Consider the following 16,373-nt stretch of genomic DNA (forward strand, 5'->3'; position numbering starts at 1 on the left):
TTCGGTCTGTCCTCAACAAAAACTTAGTGTTTCTCCGAATCATTGCTCGGATTGTGGGTCTACTTTTGGCCTCAATTCAAGTGATTTTTCCTGCTCCCCTACACTACAGAGCTTTCCAACGTTTGAAAGATCAACATTTGAGGGAGGGGTTAGGTTATTCAGACTAAGTAATTCTAACCCCGGATACCAGGGAAGAACTCATTTGGTGGCTACAATATATCCAAGACTGGAACGGGAAAACCATAATCAATTTTGTCCCAAATATAATTATCAAGTCGGACGCCAGTCGATTGGGTTGGGGTGCTCGGTGTGGCTCCCGTTCCACAGGAGGGAAATGGTCCGCAGAAGAAACTTCCCTTCACATCAATTGCCTAGAGCTCTTGGCAGGATCTTTTGCCCTCAAAAGCTGCACGAAGCACAAATCCCATTTTTGTGTCCTTCTTTGGATGGACATTATAGCGGCAGTACAATACATCAACCATTTGAGAGGAACCAGATCGGAGACTCTAGCCAATATTGCTAAAGATTTTTGGCATTTCTGCCTAGACAAACATATCATTTTGAAGGCAGAGTACCTTCCGGGTTTGTCCAATACCATTGCAGATTGGAATTCCCGATTTCTTTCGGACTCCAGCGACTGGAGATTAGATCCCACTATCTTCCATCAGATCAATTCCCTTTGGGGTCCAATATATTTAGACCTATTTGCTTCTCGACTCAACCGTCAACGTCCTCGGTTTTTCAGTTGGCGCCTGATCCAGAATCTCTAGGCACCGACACTCTATCACAGTTGTGGCCCACAGAAATCCCTTATGCTTTCCCTCCATTCAATCTCATCCCGAGGACACTTCTCCTATCCATGTCTCAACAAGCAACTCTAGTATTAATAACCCCACTCTGGACAACTCAAACCTGGTTTCCCCAGGTTCTGGCAATGACAATAGATTATCCACATCTGTCAATCCTTCTAGATCCGACCGGACAGCAACACCCTCTGATTCTATCGGATCTTTTATCTCTAATAGCCTGGTTCACTTCCGGCCAACAAGACTTGATTGTGAAATTTCACAGTCAGCTAGAAACATCCTCTCTGACGACTGGGCTCCAGGCCTACGATCTTCTTACAGATCAGGCTGGAAGATTTGGTCTGATTGGTGCAGTCAACGGACATTGTATCCCGTATGTGCATCTCTCTAATGTCTACCGATCAGCCATCTCTTTTTATCATCCACCTATCCAGGCTTTACCAATAGGCAAACACCCTTTAGTTTGCAAACTAATGAAGGGCATTAAATTTTGAAGACCTCCTGTTCCCAAATATAACTTTACTTGGGACGTCAACCTGGTACTAAACTTGTTTTTAGCTTGGGAAGATAATGATCTCCTCCCATTGAAGTTGTTATCCTTTAAATTAGCCATACTTTTATGTCTAACATTTTTTTAACATGTTTCAGATGTCCGTTCATTAGACATATCTCGTAGACAATTCTTACCACAAGGAGTTCAGTTTTCTATTGTCCGTCGTACAAAAACTAATATTTCTTCTGTTTTCTACCCCTCTTTCCCTCTACAAGAAAAACTTTGTGTGGTTAGGTGTCTACAATCCTACAAACGTAGAACTTTACCTCTCAGGAATCCATCGGTATACCAACTCCTCATTTTATATTGCAGACCCCATTTACCAGTGTCACCGGCAACCTTAGCTAGATGGGTCTCTCAAACTATGTCCTTAGCTGGGGTGGACACTTCTCTTTTTGGAGCACATTCCACTAGAGGAGGTATGTCCACTAAAGTTAGACAAGCCGGAGGTTCTCTATCAGACATTCTAAAAGCGGCCAACTGGACCTCTGAATCAACATTTAAAACCATTTATTTCCGACCGGAATCACACGTTTCCATGGTATTATTCAGTAACCATTAGTTAGGTATTGATAACTTTTTCTTACAGTCATACAGTTGCAAGAAAAAGTATGTGAACCCTTTTGAATTATATGGATTTCTGCACAAATTGGTCATAAAATGTGATCTGATCTTCATCTAAGTCACAACAATAGACAATCACAGTCTGCTTAAACTAATAACACACAAATAATTAAATATTACCATGTTTTTATTGAACACGCCATGTAAACATTCACAGTGCAGATGGAAAAAGTACGTGAACCCTTGGATTTAATAACTGGTTGAACCTCCTTTGTCAGCATTAACTTCAACTAAACGTTTCCTGTAGTTGCAGATCAGACGTGCACAACGGTCAGGAGTAATTCTTGACCATTCCTCTTTACAGAACTGTTTCAGTTTAGCAATATTCTTGGGATGTCTGGTGTGAATCGCTTTCTTGAGGTCATCTCACTCCAATTAGCTCTTAGAGATGTTATTAGTCTAGGGGTTCACATACTTTTTCCACCTGCACTGTGAATGTTTACATGGTATATTCAATAATAACATGGTAACATTTAATTCTTTGTGTGTTATTAGTTTAAGCAGACTGTGATTGTTTATTGTTGTGACTTAGATGAAGTTCAGATCACATTTTATGACCAATTTGTGCAGAAATCCATATCGTTCCAAAGGGTTCACATACTTTTTCTTGCAACTGTATTATAGAGCATAAGCTTTGAACTTGCATAATGGAGTCTCCTGTCTTGATTTAAAATTGAAGATTTTCCTAGTTTTAATGAAGGAAAATATAGATTTTATGAAAGACAGGAGACGAACATTATCCCACCCTATTGACCTGACCCTTGTTCTTATTTTGTCTCTTTCCTATTAGTTTAAAACATCTATTATCTTCAGGACTGCTTTCTCAGCGAGTCATCAAATTCTACTTCAACCTCCAACCACATGCTGATTATAATTTAATATGCAAAAACAAACTCCTTTTAAATGGCAATTCTCAACTATTTTCTAACTATGGAAAACACATAGTGGGAGATTTATCAAAACTGGTGTAAAGGAAAATGGGCTTAGTTGCCCATAGCAACCAATCAGATTCCATCTTTCATTTTTCAGAACTTCTTTGGAAAATGAAAGGTGGTGTAACGGTCACGTCCACACACACACAGGGGGAAGGGTAGTGACCACTGCGCTCCACCCTCACCCCTGGCCCTGCCTACTTGCCTCACGAGTCCTGATGACAGGGGACAACTGGACAGCAGTCCCTAACTTAGGATATGTGCAGGGAAGACAGACAAGACAAAATACGGAACATGAACGGACTGGGTCAGAACCAAGAGAGCTACGCAGTACAACGGATTAAGCAAAGAATGGTCAGGAGAAGCCGGGGTCAAATACCAGGAGAGTAGCGAAGTACAAGCGGAGTCCTAAGAGAGTAGTCAGGTGGGAGCCGAGGTCACAAAACCAGGATGTATGCGCAGTACAGGAGGAGCAGGCAGAGGATCGTCAGGGAACAGGATCAGGTAAATATTCAGTAGTCCAACAAATAGCCAGGAACCTAGAAATTAACAGGCAACCTGTAGCCAGCAGGCTGCCTGTATTTATAGTGGGGAGTGAGGGTCATGTGACGTGGCCAGCGTCACATGACCGACAGACCAACCAGTCGAGCACCGAGTGATCAGCTCGGCGCTCAAGGCAGACTAGGAGCAGGGAGCCACCCAGCTAGTAAAGCCGCCCTGGGAATGAGGTCAAACACAGAACCTCATTCCAAAAGCTAAGCAACAGTTCTGCGGGCAATGGGGGACCGAGTGCACCTTCGGAACCCCGTGACAGGTGGATTCTTATTGGTTGCTATGGGCAATTGCTTCCCTGTCATTGCACCCACTACTTGCAAAGAAGCAATTCATTATCACAAAGCAAATTTTTTTGTAATATTCAGCGAATCAAATTTTAGAGAACTTCGCTCATCTCTAGTAGTAAGTATGGATACGTGTATGTTGTGAGTATGTATAATATGTACTGTATTTAATATGTATATACATGAAAGTAGTGAATGTTTTTATTATAAATAGTGATGAGCGGCATAGGCAATATGCGAATTTGCGATTATTTTGAAAATTTTTGGACGAATATTCGCCATAAATTGGCAAATTCGAGAATTTGTGATCTCGTCATTGTTTACTTGATTGTGAAAACGGTAATGTAATATATTCGCGATAAATTCGCGATTAGAATATTCTACACTATTCACGAATATGAATTTATAGCACTATATTCAAAATATTCGTTAAATTCTCGAAGTGGAGATATTCGCGATTAAAATTCGCGACTCGAATATTCGCGCTCAACACTAATTATAAATATATATATATATATATATATACATATATATCCCTTTAATACAGGACATCTCTGTTCATAATGCTCATCTTTAGACCAGAGTAGAGAATGATTGCAACAAGCATCCTTCACTCAGGAGGACCTACCTCGCATTACACAAGCAAACTGTTGATTTGTAATGCTGAATTTCCCCTGTGGTGGCGCTGTATGGGTCAGGTTTCACTACATATCACTAGCAAGAAGAGATTGCCTAAAGTGAAGAACTCCTTCAAATATATGCTACAAGTCATAATCCGTTATTATTAATTAAATAAAATTATTATAAATAATTAAATTCCATTTTTGTATGAACACTAGTAATGATCGAGCATGCTCGGCTGAACACCTGTTCGGCTCGAGCATCTCGATGTTCGGCACATGGCGGTACTCGGCCGAGTAACGCATTACAGTTATTGGCTGGCCGGAACTTGCCATCGGGTGCTATATAGCACCCGATGACGCATGTTTGGCTTATTCGTAGTCAGGGAGAGCTGAGCATAGGAAGGGACAGATAGTGTAGGGAGTGTAATTGAATATTTTTTTTTAAACAAAAACGTTTTAGGGACCCAAAAGTCCTTGTAAGGACTATTGAGTGTGACAGCAGCAATATATGTTTGTAGCGCAACTTGAGCTAAATTGCTCAGTGTTAGGAAGAGCTGTGCATAGGAAGGGACAGACAGTGTAGGGAGTGTAATAGGAAGGTTTTTTTTACAAAAAATTTTTCAGAGTTCCAAAAGTCCTTTTAAGGACTATTATGTGTGACAGCAGCAATATATATTTTTAGCACATCATGCGCTAAATACTGTGTAATAGGCCGCTGCGGACAGTTAAATTATTTGCGCCATATCTCCTGTGTAAAGTGTGCACATCCCTAAAATATTAGTGACATCCAGTTTACTTTCTCCGTAAACGGTGTCCACTGCGGACAGTTAAACTATCCGCGCCACATCTCCTATTTAAAGTGTGCGCATCCCTAAAATATCAGTGATATCCAGTGCACTTTTTCCATAGACGGTGTCCGCTGCGGATAGTTAAATTATCCGCGCCACATCTCCTGTGTAAAGTGTGCGCATCCCTAAAATATTAGTGACATCCAGTGTACTTTTTTCCGTAGACGTTGTCCACTGCAGACAGTTAAATTATCCGCGCCACATCTCCTATTTAAAGTGTGCGCATCCCTAAAATATCAGTGACATCCAGTGCACTTTTTCCGTAGACGGTGTCCGCTGCGGACAGTTGAAATATCCGCGCCACATCTCCTGTTTAAAGTGTGCGCATCCCTAAAATATCAGCGACATCCAGGGTACCTTTTTCCGTAGACACTGCAAACAGTGACATTACCTGTGGTACCTGTCCTGTATAACATTTCCTAATCACAAATACCTTTGTAAATTTTTTTGCGCATACACTTTAAATCCTACGCTACTGTACGTGTGACATACTTTCAAGCATATATCACATTTAAAATAAAGAAGGCAAACAGTAAGGGATGGAGAAGTGGCCGTGATGCTGATGGTGCACACAGAGGCCGTGGCCTTGGGCGCGGGGAAACTGTGCCTGCTGCCAGAGCACAAGAAAAACAATAATCCATGATACCTAGCTTCATGTCTCAGTTTGCAGGGCGGCATAGGACACCGTTCTTGAAGTCAGACAACTGCGACCAGGTGTTCCGTTGGATTGCATCAGATAATGTTTCCAGTCGATTAAGCACCATCCTGTCTTCCACCAAGTCCAGTATCAGTAGCCAGGAGTCTGATCAACACAATCCTCACCCTAATCCTCCTTCCTCCCACCATGTACAGTCTGGCCAAACAAGTGATTCCACATTTGGATATTCCGAGGATTTCTTTTCATCGCCATTACTTATTGGCCCTTTCGCCAAGCACGCTTGAAGAGGGACATGAAATCTTGTGACCTGATTCCCAACCTCTTGAGAATCAAGTCACAAGAACATGACGGTGGGAAACGTCAATTAGTGTTTAATGAGGTGGATGATGATGAGACACAGTTGCCAATGAGTCAACTGCAATTACTGTCTCAAGAGGTTAATGAAGAGGATGAGACACAGTTGTCAGTCACTGAGGTTGTGGTTAGGTCAACAAATCAGAAGGATGATCAGAGTGAGGAAGTGGAAGAGGAGGTGGTGGACGATAAGCCAACCTGGGAAGGTGGAAAGCCGAGCGTAGACAGCAGTACAGAGGGGGAGGGATCTGCAACACCGCAACAGGCTGGAAGAGGCAGTGGGGTGGCAAAAGGGAGAAGGCGGGCCACACGACACAGGGCCGCAACTGATCCACTACCTTGCGGAAATCTCCCTTGCCAAGGGGTAGATGTTCCGCAGTATGAGGCTTTTTTGAGGAAAGTGCGGACAACAAAAGAATAGTAGTTTGCAACTTGTGCCATACGAAAATGAGCAGGGGCGTGAACACTAGCAACCTCACCACCACCAGCATGATCTGCCACATGGCATCCAAGCACTGTAATTAGTGGGACGAATGCCTGGGTCCACAATCTGTGTCTGCGGGTTACACCACTGCCTACTCTTCCCCTATGTTACGTGCTGGTTAATCCCTGTCCAAGATGCAGGCCCTGATGCCTCCTGCCCTGCACCTGACCCTTCGCAAGCACCATCAGCGACTATATCCACTTCCATGTCCCAGCACAGCGTTCAAATGTCCTTACCCAAGGCGTTTGAATGCAAGCTAAAATACCCAGCCACCCACCCACAGGCCATAGCACTAAATGCTCAGCTTTCCAAATTACTGGCCCTGGAAATGTTGCCATTTAGGCTTGTGAACACTGAGGCCTTCTGCAACCTGATGTTGGCGGCCGTCCTGCATTACGCAGTCCCCAGCAGCCACTATTTTTCAACGTGTGCCGTGCCCGCCTTAAACCAACATGTGTCCTGTAACGTAACACGTGCCCTGACCAACGCAGTTACTGGGAAGGTCCACTTAACCACAGACACATGGACAAATGCATTCAGCCAGGGACGCTACATTTCCCTGACAGCACACTGGGTGAATGTTGTGGAGGCCGGGAGCAAGTCGTACCCTGGGATGGCACAGGTGCTACCGACGCAAAGAATTGCAGGCCCTACTTCCATCAGGGTTTCCGCCGCCACCTACATTAGTGGCTGCAACCCCCCCACCCCCTTCTCCTTCTCTGCCGCCTCCTCCACTTCCACCTCTGAATTATCATCTTGCATCACCAGTCAGACATCAGTCAGTAGCTGGCAGCAGTGTAGCACTGCAGTGGGGAAGCGCCAACAGGCCGTTCTTAAAATGATCTGCTTAGGGGACAAACAGCACACCACCGCAGAGCTGTGGCAGGGGATAAGACACCTGACTGAGCTGTGGCTCTCGCCACTCAACCTACAACCAGACATGGTTGTGTCTGATAATAGCCGTAACTTGGTGGTGGCTTTGGAGCTCGGCAAGCTCACACACATATCATGCCTAGCCCACATGTTCAACCTAGTGGTTCAGCGGTTTCTCAAAACCTACCCCAATTTGCCTGAGCTACTGGTGAAGGTGCACCGAGTGTGCACATTACCGCAAGTCATCGACGGCTTCAGCCGGTCTGTCAATGCTGCAGCAGCGCTTGAAATTGCCAGCTCACCAACTGTTGTGCGACGTGAGCACGCGCTGGAACTCCACGTTCCACATGTTGGCCAGGCTTTGTGAGCAGCAGAGGGCAGTAGTGGAATACCAGCTGCAACATGGTCATCGCCTTTTCAGTCAGCTTCTGCTTTTTACAAGCGAGGAGTGGGGCATGGATGTCTGACCTCTGTGAGGTTTTAAAAAACTTTGAGGAATCAACACAGATGGTGAGCGGCGATAACGCTATTATTAGCGTAACCATCCCACTTCTGTGTTTGCTCAAACGTTCGCTGCTCACAATTTAGGACGACGCTTTGCATGTGGAAGAGGTGGAAATGGGGAAGGACATTACACAGGGTGATAGCCAGACCACCCTCAGTTCATCTTCTCAGCGCGAATTGGACAATGAAGAGGAGGAGGAGGAGCAGGAGACGGCTGCCTCCGCTACAGAGGGTAGTACCCATGGAAGTTTAATGCAATCTGTTCAGCGTGGGTGGGCAGAAGAGGAGGAAGAGGATGAGGAGATTGAGAGTGATCCTCTTAATGATGACAGTGAAGTTTTGCCTGTTGGTACTCTGGCACACATGGCTGACTTCATGTTAGGCTGCCTTTCCAGCGACCTGCGCATTATACCCATTTTAGAAAACACGGATTACTGGTTGTTCACCCTTCTCGACCCCCGCTACAAAGAGAACTTCTCATCTCTCATTCCTCTGGTGGAGAGGATGAGCAAAACGGTGCAACACCAGAAGATCCTTGTTGAAAAATTACTCCAAAAATTTCCATCTGACAACGCTGGCGGCAGAGTTCGTAGTTCCTTGGCCAACTGAGGAGGGGAGACAAGGGGAACACACAGCAGTTCCAACAGAGGCAGGGCAACACTCTCCAAAGCCTGGGACAGTTTCGTGACACCCCACCATCACCCTCACCCTGATGCTCGGCCTAGTGTCACAAGGAGGGAAACATTTTGGAAGATGATGAAGGAGTACATAGCAGACTGTGTCACCTATACAGCTTGGAGTAAGACAACATGCATAAAGAGGATGATGTGGTCAAAATACTAATTTGCCTAATAATTCTGCACGCAGTGTAAATACCCCATATGTGACCCCATTTCGGAAAGAAGACACCCCAAGGTATTCTGTGAGGGGCATATTGAGTCCATGAAAGATTGAAATTTTTGTCCCAAGTTAGCGGAAAGGGAGACTTTGTGAGAAAAAACAAAAAAAAATCAATTTCCGCTAACTTGTGCCAAAAAAAAAAAAATTCTATGAACTCGCCATGCCCCTCATGGAATACTTTGGGGTGTCTTCTTTCCAAAATGGGGTCACATGTGGGGTATTTATACTGCCTTGGCATTTTAGGGGCCCTAAAGCGTGAGAAGAAGTCTGGGATCCAAATGTCTAAAAATGCCCTCATAAAAGGAATTTGGGCCCCATTGCGCATCTAGGCTGCAAAAAAGTGTCACACATGTGGTATCTCCGTACTCAGGAGAAGTTGGGCAATGTGTTTTGGGGTGTCATTTTACATATACCCATGCTGGGTGAGATAAATATCTTGGTCAAATGCCAACTTTGTATAAGAAAATGGGAAAAGTTGTCTTTTGCCGAGATATTTCTCTCACCCAGCATGGGTATATGTAAAATAACACCCCAAAACACATTGCCCAACTTCTCCTGAGTACGGCGATACCAGATGTGTGACACTTTTTTGCAGCCTAGGTGGGCAAATGGGCCCAAATTCCAAAGAGCACCTTTCGGATTTCACAGGGCATTTTTTACAGAATTTGATTTCAAACTCCTTACCACACATTTGGGCCCCTAAATTGCCAGGGCAGTATAACTACCCCACAAGTGACCCCATTTTGGAAAGAAGACACCCCAAGGTATTCCGTGAGGGGCATGGCGAGTTCCTAGAATTTTTTATTTTTTGTCACAAGTTAGCGGAAAATGATGTTTTTTTTTTTTTTTCTCTTACAAAGTCTCATATTCCACTAACTTGTGACAAAAAATATAAACTTCCATGAACTCACTATGCCCATCACGAAATACCTTGGGGAGTCTTCTTTCCAAAATGGGGTCATTTGTGGGGTAGTTATATTGCCCTGGCATTCTAGGGGCCCTAATGTGTGGTAAGTAGTTTGAAATCAAAATGTGTAAAAAATGACCTGTGAAATCCTAAAGGTGCTCTTTGGAATGTGGGCCCCTTTGCCCACCTAGGCTGCAAAAAAGTGTCACACATGTGGTATCGCCGTACTCAGGAGAAGTTGGGCAATGTGTTTTGGGGTGTCATTTTACATATACCCATGCTGGGTGAGATAAATATCTCGGTCAAATGCCAACTTTGTATAAAAAAAATGGGAAAAGTTGTCTTTTGCCGAGATATTTATCTCACCCAGCATGGGTATATGTAAAATGACACCCCAAAACACATTGCCCAACTTCTCCTGAGTACGGCGATACCAGATGTGTGACACTTTTTTGCAGCCTAGGTGGGCAAAGGGGCCCACATTCCAAAGAGCACCTTTAAGATTTCACAGGGCATTTTTTACACATTTTGATTTCAAACTACTTACCACACATTAGGACCCCTAGAATGCCAGGGCAGTATAACTACCCAACAAGTGACCCCATTTTGGAAAGAAGACACCCCAAGGTATTTCATAATGGGAATAGTGAGTTCATGGAAGTTTTTATTTTTTGTCACAAGTTAGTGGAATATGAGACTTTGTAAGAAAAAAAAAATAAAAAATCATCATTTTCCGCTAACTTGTGACAAAAAATAAAAAGTTCTATGAACTCACTATGCCCATCAGCAAATACCTTAGGGTGTCTACTTTCCGAAATGGGGTCATTTGTGGGGTGTTTGTACTGTCTGGCCATTGTAGAACCTCAGGAAACATGACAGGTGCTCAGAAAGTCAGAGCTGCTTCAAAAAGCGGAAATTCACATTTTTGTACCATAGTTTGTAAACGCTATAACTTTTACCCAAACCATTTTTTTTTACCCAAACATTTTTTTTTTATCAAAGACATGTAGAACAATAAATTTAGAGAAAAATTTATATATGGATGTCGTTTTTTTGAAAAAGTTTACAACTGAAAGTGAAAAATTTAATTTTTTTGCAAAAATTTCGTTAAATTTTGATTAATAACAAAAAAAGTAAAAATGTCAGCAGCAATGAAATACCACCAAATGAAAGCTCTATTAGTGAGAAGAAAAGGAGGTAAAATTCATTTGGGTGGTGAGTTGCATGACCGAGCAATAAACTGTTAAAGTAGTGTAGTGCAGAAGTGTAAAAAGTGGCCTGGTCATTAAAGGGCTTCTGTCACCCCACTAAAGTGATTTTGTTTTTTGGGGCTAGTTAAATTAGTTATATAGCGATATATGAAAATATAATTGTGTTCCTTACTTTGATCCAGCAGTTTATTCAAAAAACGAAGTTTTATCATATGCAAATTCGGTCTCTACCAGCAAGTAGGGCGTCTACTTGCTGGTAGCTGCTGCAGAAATCCGCCCCCTCCTCTTGTTGATTGACAGGGCCAGCCGGGATCTCCTCCTCCGGCCAGCCCTGTCGGCGTTTCAAAAATCGCGCGCCTGTGTCATCGGCGCAGGCGCACTGAGGGAGTTCTGAGGAGACGAGCCTCCTCATCTCAGAGCGCCTGCGCCGATTCAACACAGGCGCGCGATTTTTGAAGCGCCGACAGGGCTGGCCGGAGGAGGAGATCCCGGCTGGCCCTGTCAATCAACAAGACGAGGGGGCGGATTTCTGCAGCAGCTACCAGCAAGTAGACGCCCTACTTGCTGGTAGAGACCGAATTTGCATATGATAAAACTTCGTTTTTTGAATAAACTGCTGGATCAAAGTAAGGAACACAATTATATTTTCATATATCGCTATATAACTAATTCAACTAGCCCCAAAAAAAATAATCACTTTAGTGGGGTGACAGAAGCCCTTTAAGGGTGTTTAAGCTAGGGGGGCTGAAGTGGTTAATCATTTACATAAATATGATAATTTGGGGCAGGGTAATGAGCCCAGTCCTCCAGACCATAGAGCAAAGTGTGCAGATACTGCATATGTTTGGAAAATGTAATAAAAAGTTTGTGAAAAAAAAAAAAGAAAACCTCGCTGAAATGAGAAGTGCACCTCCCTGAAATTAGTTTTTGCAGGTTGGGATGTCTGGTATTTAGTGCTGCTGGTGGCATTATAACAGATAAGCGTATCCGCCTGTCAACTGAAAATGCTGACAGGTTGACTCTTATAAAAATGAACAAGGCCTGGTTTGACCATTACTTCTCGACTCCACGAGAGGAAAGCTTATGAACATAAAGACACTTTAAATGTGTTGTTTATAATGTACTGAATACACTGTATTCCCATGCACCCCTTTCACCACAAACAAGGTTATATGGTTTAATCTTCCTTTTCTCATCCTCCTTCTCCTCTTCCATCATATCAACACATGCTTATTCGTCACATATAATGCCCTCGCATATATGCCCTTCACATATAATGTTTTACAGGGTCAGCTCACCAGCAGGCCCTTGCATATAATTTTTTAGAGGGTCAGCTCACTACCAAGTCCTCGCATATAATGTTTTACAGGGTCAGCTCACCAGCACGCACTCTCATATAATTTTTTAGAGGGTGAGCTCACCAGCAGGCCCTCGCATATAAAGTTTTACAGGGTGAACTCAGCAGCAGGCCTTCAGCTACAATCTTTTACAGGGTGAACTCACCTGAAGGCCCTTGCATATGTTTTAGAGGGTCAAATCACCTGCAGGCCCTCACCTACAACCTTTTAGAGGGTCAGCTCACCAGCAGGCCCACACCTAAAATCCTTTACAGGGTCAGCTCACCAGCAGGACCTGGCATATAATTTTCTACATGGTCAGCTCACCAGCAGGCCCCCGCATATAATGTTTTACAGGGTCAGCTTACCAGCAGGCCTTCACCTACAATCTTTTACAGGGTCAGGTCATCTGAAGGCCCTCGCATATAATGTTTTAGAGGGTCAGCTCACCTGCAGGCCCTCACCTACAACCTTTTAGAGGGTGGGCTCACCAGCAGGCCTGCACCTAAAATCTTTTACAGGGTCATCTCACCAGCAGGCCGGCACCTTAAATCTGGTAAAGGGTCAGCTCACCTGCAGGCCCTCACCTACAACCTTTTAGAGGGTGGGCTCACCAGCAGGCCCGCACCTAAAATCTTTTACAGGGTCATCTCACCAGCAGGCCGGCACCTTAAATCTGTTAAAGGGTCAGCTCACATGCAGGCCCTCACCTACAACCTTTTAGAGGGTCAGCTCGCAAGCAGGTTCGCACCTAAATACTTTTACAGGGTCAGCTCACCAGCAGGCCCGCACCTTTAATCTTTTACAGGGTCAGCTCACCAGCAGGACCTGGCATATAATTTTCTACATGGTCATCTCACCAGCAGGCCCCCGCATATAATCTTTTACAGGGTCAGCTCACCAGCAGGCCTTCACCTACAATCTTTTACAGGGTCAGCTCACCTGAAGGCCCTCGCATATAATGTTTTAGAGGGTCAGCTCACCTGCAGGCCCTCACCTACAACCTTTTAGAGGATGGGCTCACCAGCAGGCCAGCACCTAAAATCTTTTACAGGGTCATCTCACCAGCAGGCCGGCACCTTAAATCTGTTACAGGGTCAGCTCACCTGCAGGCCCTCACCTACAACCTTTTAGAGGGTCAGCTCGCAAGCAGGTTCGCACCTAAATACTTTTACAGGGTCAGCTCACCAGCAGGCCCGCAACTTTAATCTTTTACAGGGTCAGCTCACCAGCAGGACCTGGCATATAATTTTCTACATGGTCATCTCACCAGCAGGCCCCCGCATATAATCTTTTACAGGGTCAGCTCACCAGCAGGCCTTCACCTACAATCTTTTACAGGGTCAGCTCACCTGAAGGCCCTCGCATATAATGTTTTAGAGGGTCAGCTCACCTGCAGGCCCTCACCTACAACCTTTTAGAGGATGGGCTCACCAGCAGGCCCGCACCTAAAATCTTTTACAGGGTCATCTCACCAGCAGGCCGGCACCTTAAATCTGTTACAGGGTCAGCTCACCTGAAGGCCCTCACATATAATGTTTTAGAGGGTCAGCTCACCTGCAGGCCCTCACCTACAACCTTTTAGAGGGTCAGGTCAGCAGCAGGCCCACACCTAAAATCTTTTACAGGGTTAGCTCACCTGCAGGTCCGCACCTAAAATCTTTTACAGGGATACCTAATAGGTAATTTGCGCGCATGCTGCCTTGCTTGGATGTGGTGGGCGTAGCTGTTTCTCAGGCTCCCTCTCCAGATTCGAACCCTGATTCCTCGTTACCCGTAGTCACCATGGTTTGCGCTGACAATAAAAGTTGAGAGGCCAGAAAGTTGAGAGGTCAGAAAGTTGAGAGGCCAGACATCCGAATGGATCGTCGCCGTCACAGGGACGTGCGAGCGGCCCCAGGTTACCTAGAGTCACCAAAACGGCAGCAGGCCCTCACCCATAATGTTTTCAATGGCCAGATCAGCAGGCCCTTGCTCCAAATGTTTTTGAGGGTCACCAGCAGCCCATCAATCATAATTTTTCAAGGCTGTGTATGATGCCCTCCTTTATGTGTAACAAAGGGTGTATTGTAGTGCCGGTTCCTTGTAATTTTTGGCAGCCCTTTCACTTAGTGCATAGGCTTTATGAGTGTAGGAGTCCCACTACCTGAACAATTGGACCACAATGTGAATGAGTGCCCCTTTTTGGCAGCACTTGCACTTTATATACAAGTAAATATACAGGAAATAATGTTTCCTATTAATTTTTCAGTTTTTTTCTTTCTTCGGTTTTGTGCGTATTATTGTCAGTCTGTAAACGTGGCGTACTATTCGTTCCCAGCAGCGACCTACGAGTACAAGATGCATCCAGACATCCTCCCCATGCTGTTCCCCAACCATTTCGGTGGTGTTTCCATCAATTTCTGACCTTTTCCTATGAACCAGGCACCCTCCCCTCTTCAGAGCAGGGGGTGCCTGGTTTAATGCTCGGGTTCTCCCATTGACTTCTATTATACCGAACTCCCGAGCATTCTGATGTGTTCGGCCCGAGTCCCCGAGGACCTGAGCACTATGGTGCTCGATCAACACTAATAAACACTGTTACCTGGCAGCAGAAAAGGCAGACATCCACATTTATCTTGTATGTGAGCAGACTTGCATTCTTGAAGGCATCCGTAAGTGCTGTAGACTTCATCATATGCCAGTACCAAATCAGGATTACATTCCCCCCAAGGATATTCCTGAGTAATTGTCTGAAATTTGTATAAAATAGATGATCTAATTTAGTGGTTTGAAAGGGGAAGGAGACCACAATTATGAAAGGTCAAAGAAAATGAACCCTGAGGTTAATTCATTGGCAAAAATAGCAGACAGCCATTATTTTATTTAAAGGGGTTTCAACTTTTCGCAGCTTTTTGGCTTTTTTAAATATCAATATCACTAGCAGTGTGTTCTACCGGTTGTAAAAACTCATACTCAGCCATTCCCCTCAGCTTCATTTCCAGTTCCCTGGCTCCCTTCAGTGTTCTTCCCGTCCCTGTCCTGTACACTTCTGGATGAACAGGATCACGTGCACTACTGCAGCCAATGACTGGACTCAGCAGTGACGTGACCCCAAGTGGCATATCACTGCTAAGTCCAGTCATTGGCTGCAGTGGCGTAAATTAATCCATCCATCCATCCAGAAGTTTACAGGATGGGGACCAGAAGACCACTGAAGAGAGTCATGGACCCAGGGAGATGGAACAAAGTGGTGAGGATCATGTGAGTATTAGGGTCCATTCACACGTCCGTTTTTTCTTTCCTGATCTGTTCTGTTTTTTCAGGAACAGATCTGGACCAGATCTGGACCCATTCATTTTCAATGGGTCCTGGAAAAAATCGGACAGCACAATGTGTGCTGTCCGTTTCAGTTGTTCCGTTCCGCATGTCCGAAAAAATATAAAACATGTCCTATTCTTTTCTGCAAAAATCGGATCCTGGACCAATACAAAGTCAATGGATCCGCAAAAAACGGAAGACATTCGTATGTCATTACGTATGTCATCCGTTTTATGCGGATTCCGTTCCTGGAAATTAGGCTTCCTCCCCAGTATTAAATGTGACCAGTGCGGCCCCCCTCCCTCTATATTCATTGGTGGCCAGTGCGGCAGTGCGGATTCCCAGTAAGTTTTCTACAGATCAGATTTTTCACTTCGTGAAAAACTCAGATCCGACAGTATATTCTAACACAGAGGCGTTCCCATGGTGATGGGGACGCTTCTAGTTAGAATATACTGAGAACGGTGTACATGACTGCCCCCTGCTGCCTGGCAGCACCCGATCTCTTACAGGGGGCTGTGATCTGCACAATTAACCCCTCAGGTGCTGCCAGGCAGCAGGGGGAAGACCCCCCTCCCTCCCCAGTATTAAATGTGCCCAGTGCGGTCTCACCTCTCCCC

General features: G+C 44.7%; 1 protein-coding gene across 2 annotated transcripts in view; it reads right to left on the minus strand.

Annotated features, from left to right (window-relative positions):
- Positions 1-16,373, minus strand: part of ASIC5 (acid sensing ion channel subunit family member 5) — a 134,414-nt gene that overhangs the window by 21,128 nt on the left and 96,913 nt on the right. For both annotated transcript variants that reach the window (XM_040420519.1, XM_040420520.1), the window contains one exon: positions 15,038-15,185. In XM_040420519.1, the coding sequence (XP_040276453.1) occupies positions 15,038-15,185 (148 nt within the window). The remainder of the gene's footprint in view (positions 1-15,037; positions 15,186-16,373) is intronic.

The sequence above is a fragment of the Bufo bufo genome, chromosome 2 (assembly GCF_905171765.1).
Source record: "Bufo bufo chromosome 2, aBufBuf1.1, whole genome shotgun sequence".
In the NCBI taxonomy this organism is placed as follows: domain Eukaryota; kingdom Metazoa; phylum Chordata; class Amphibia; order Anura; family Bufonidae; genus Bufo; species Bufo bufo.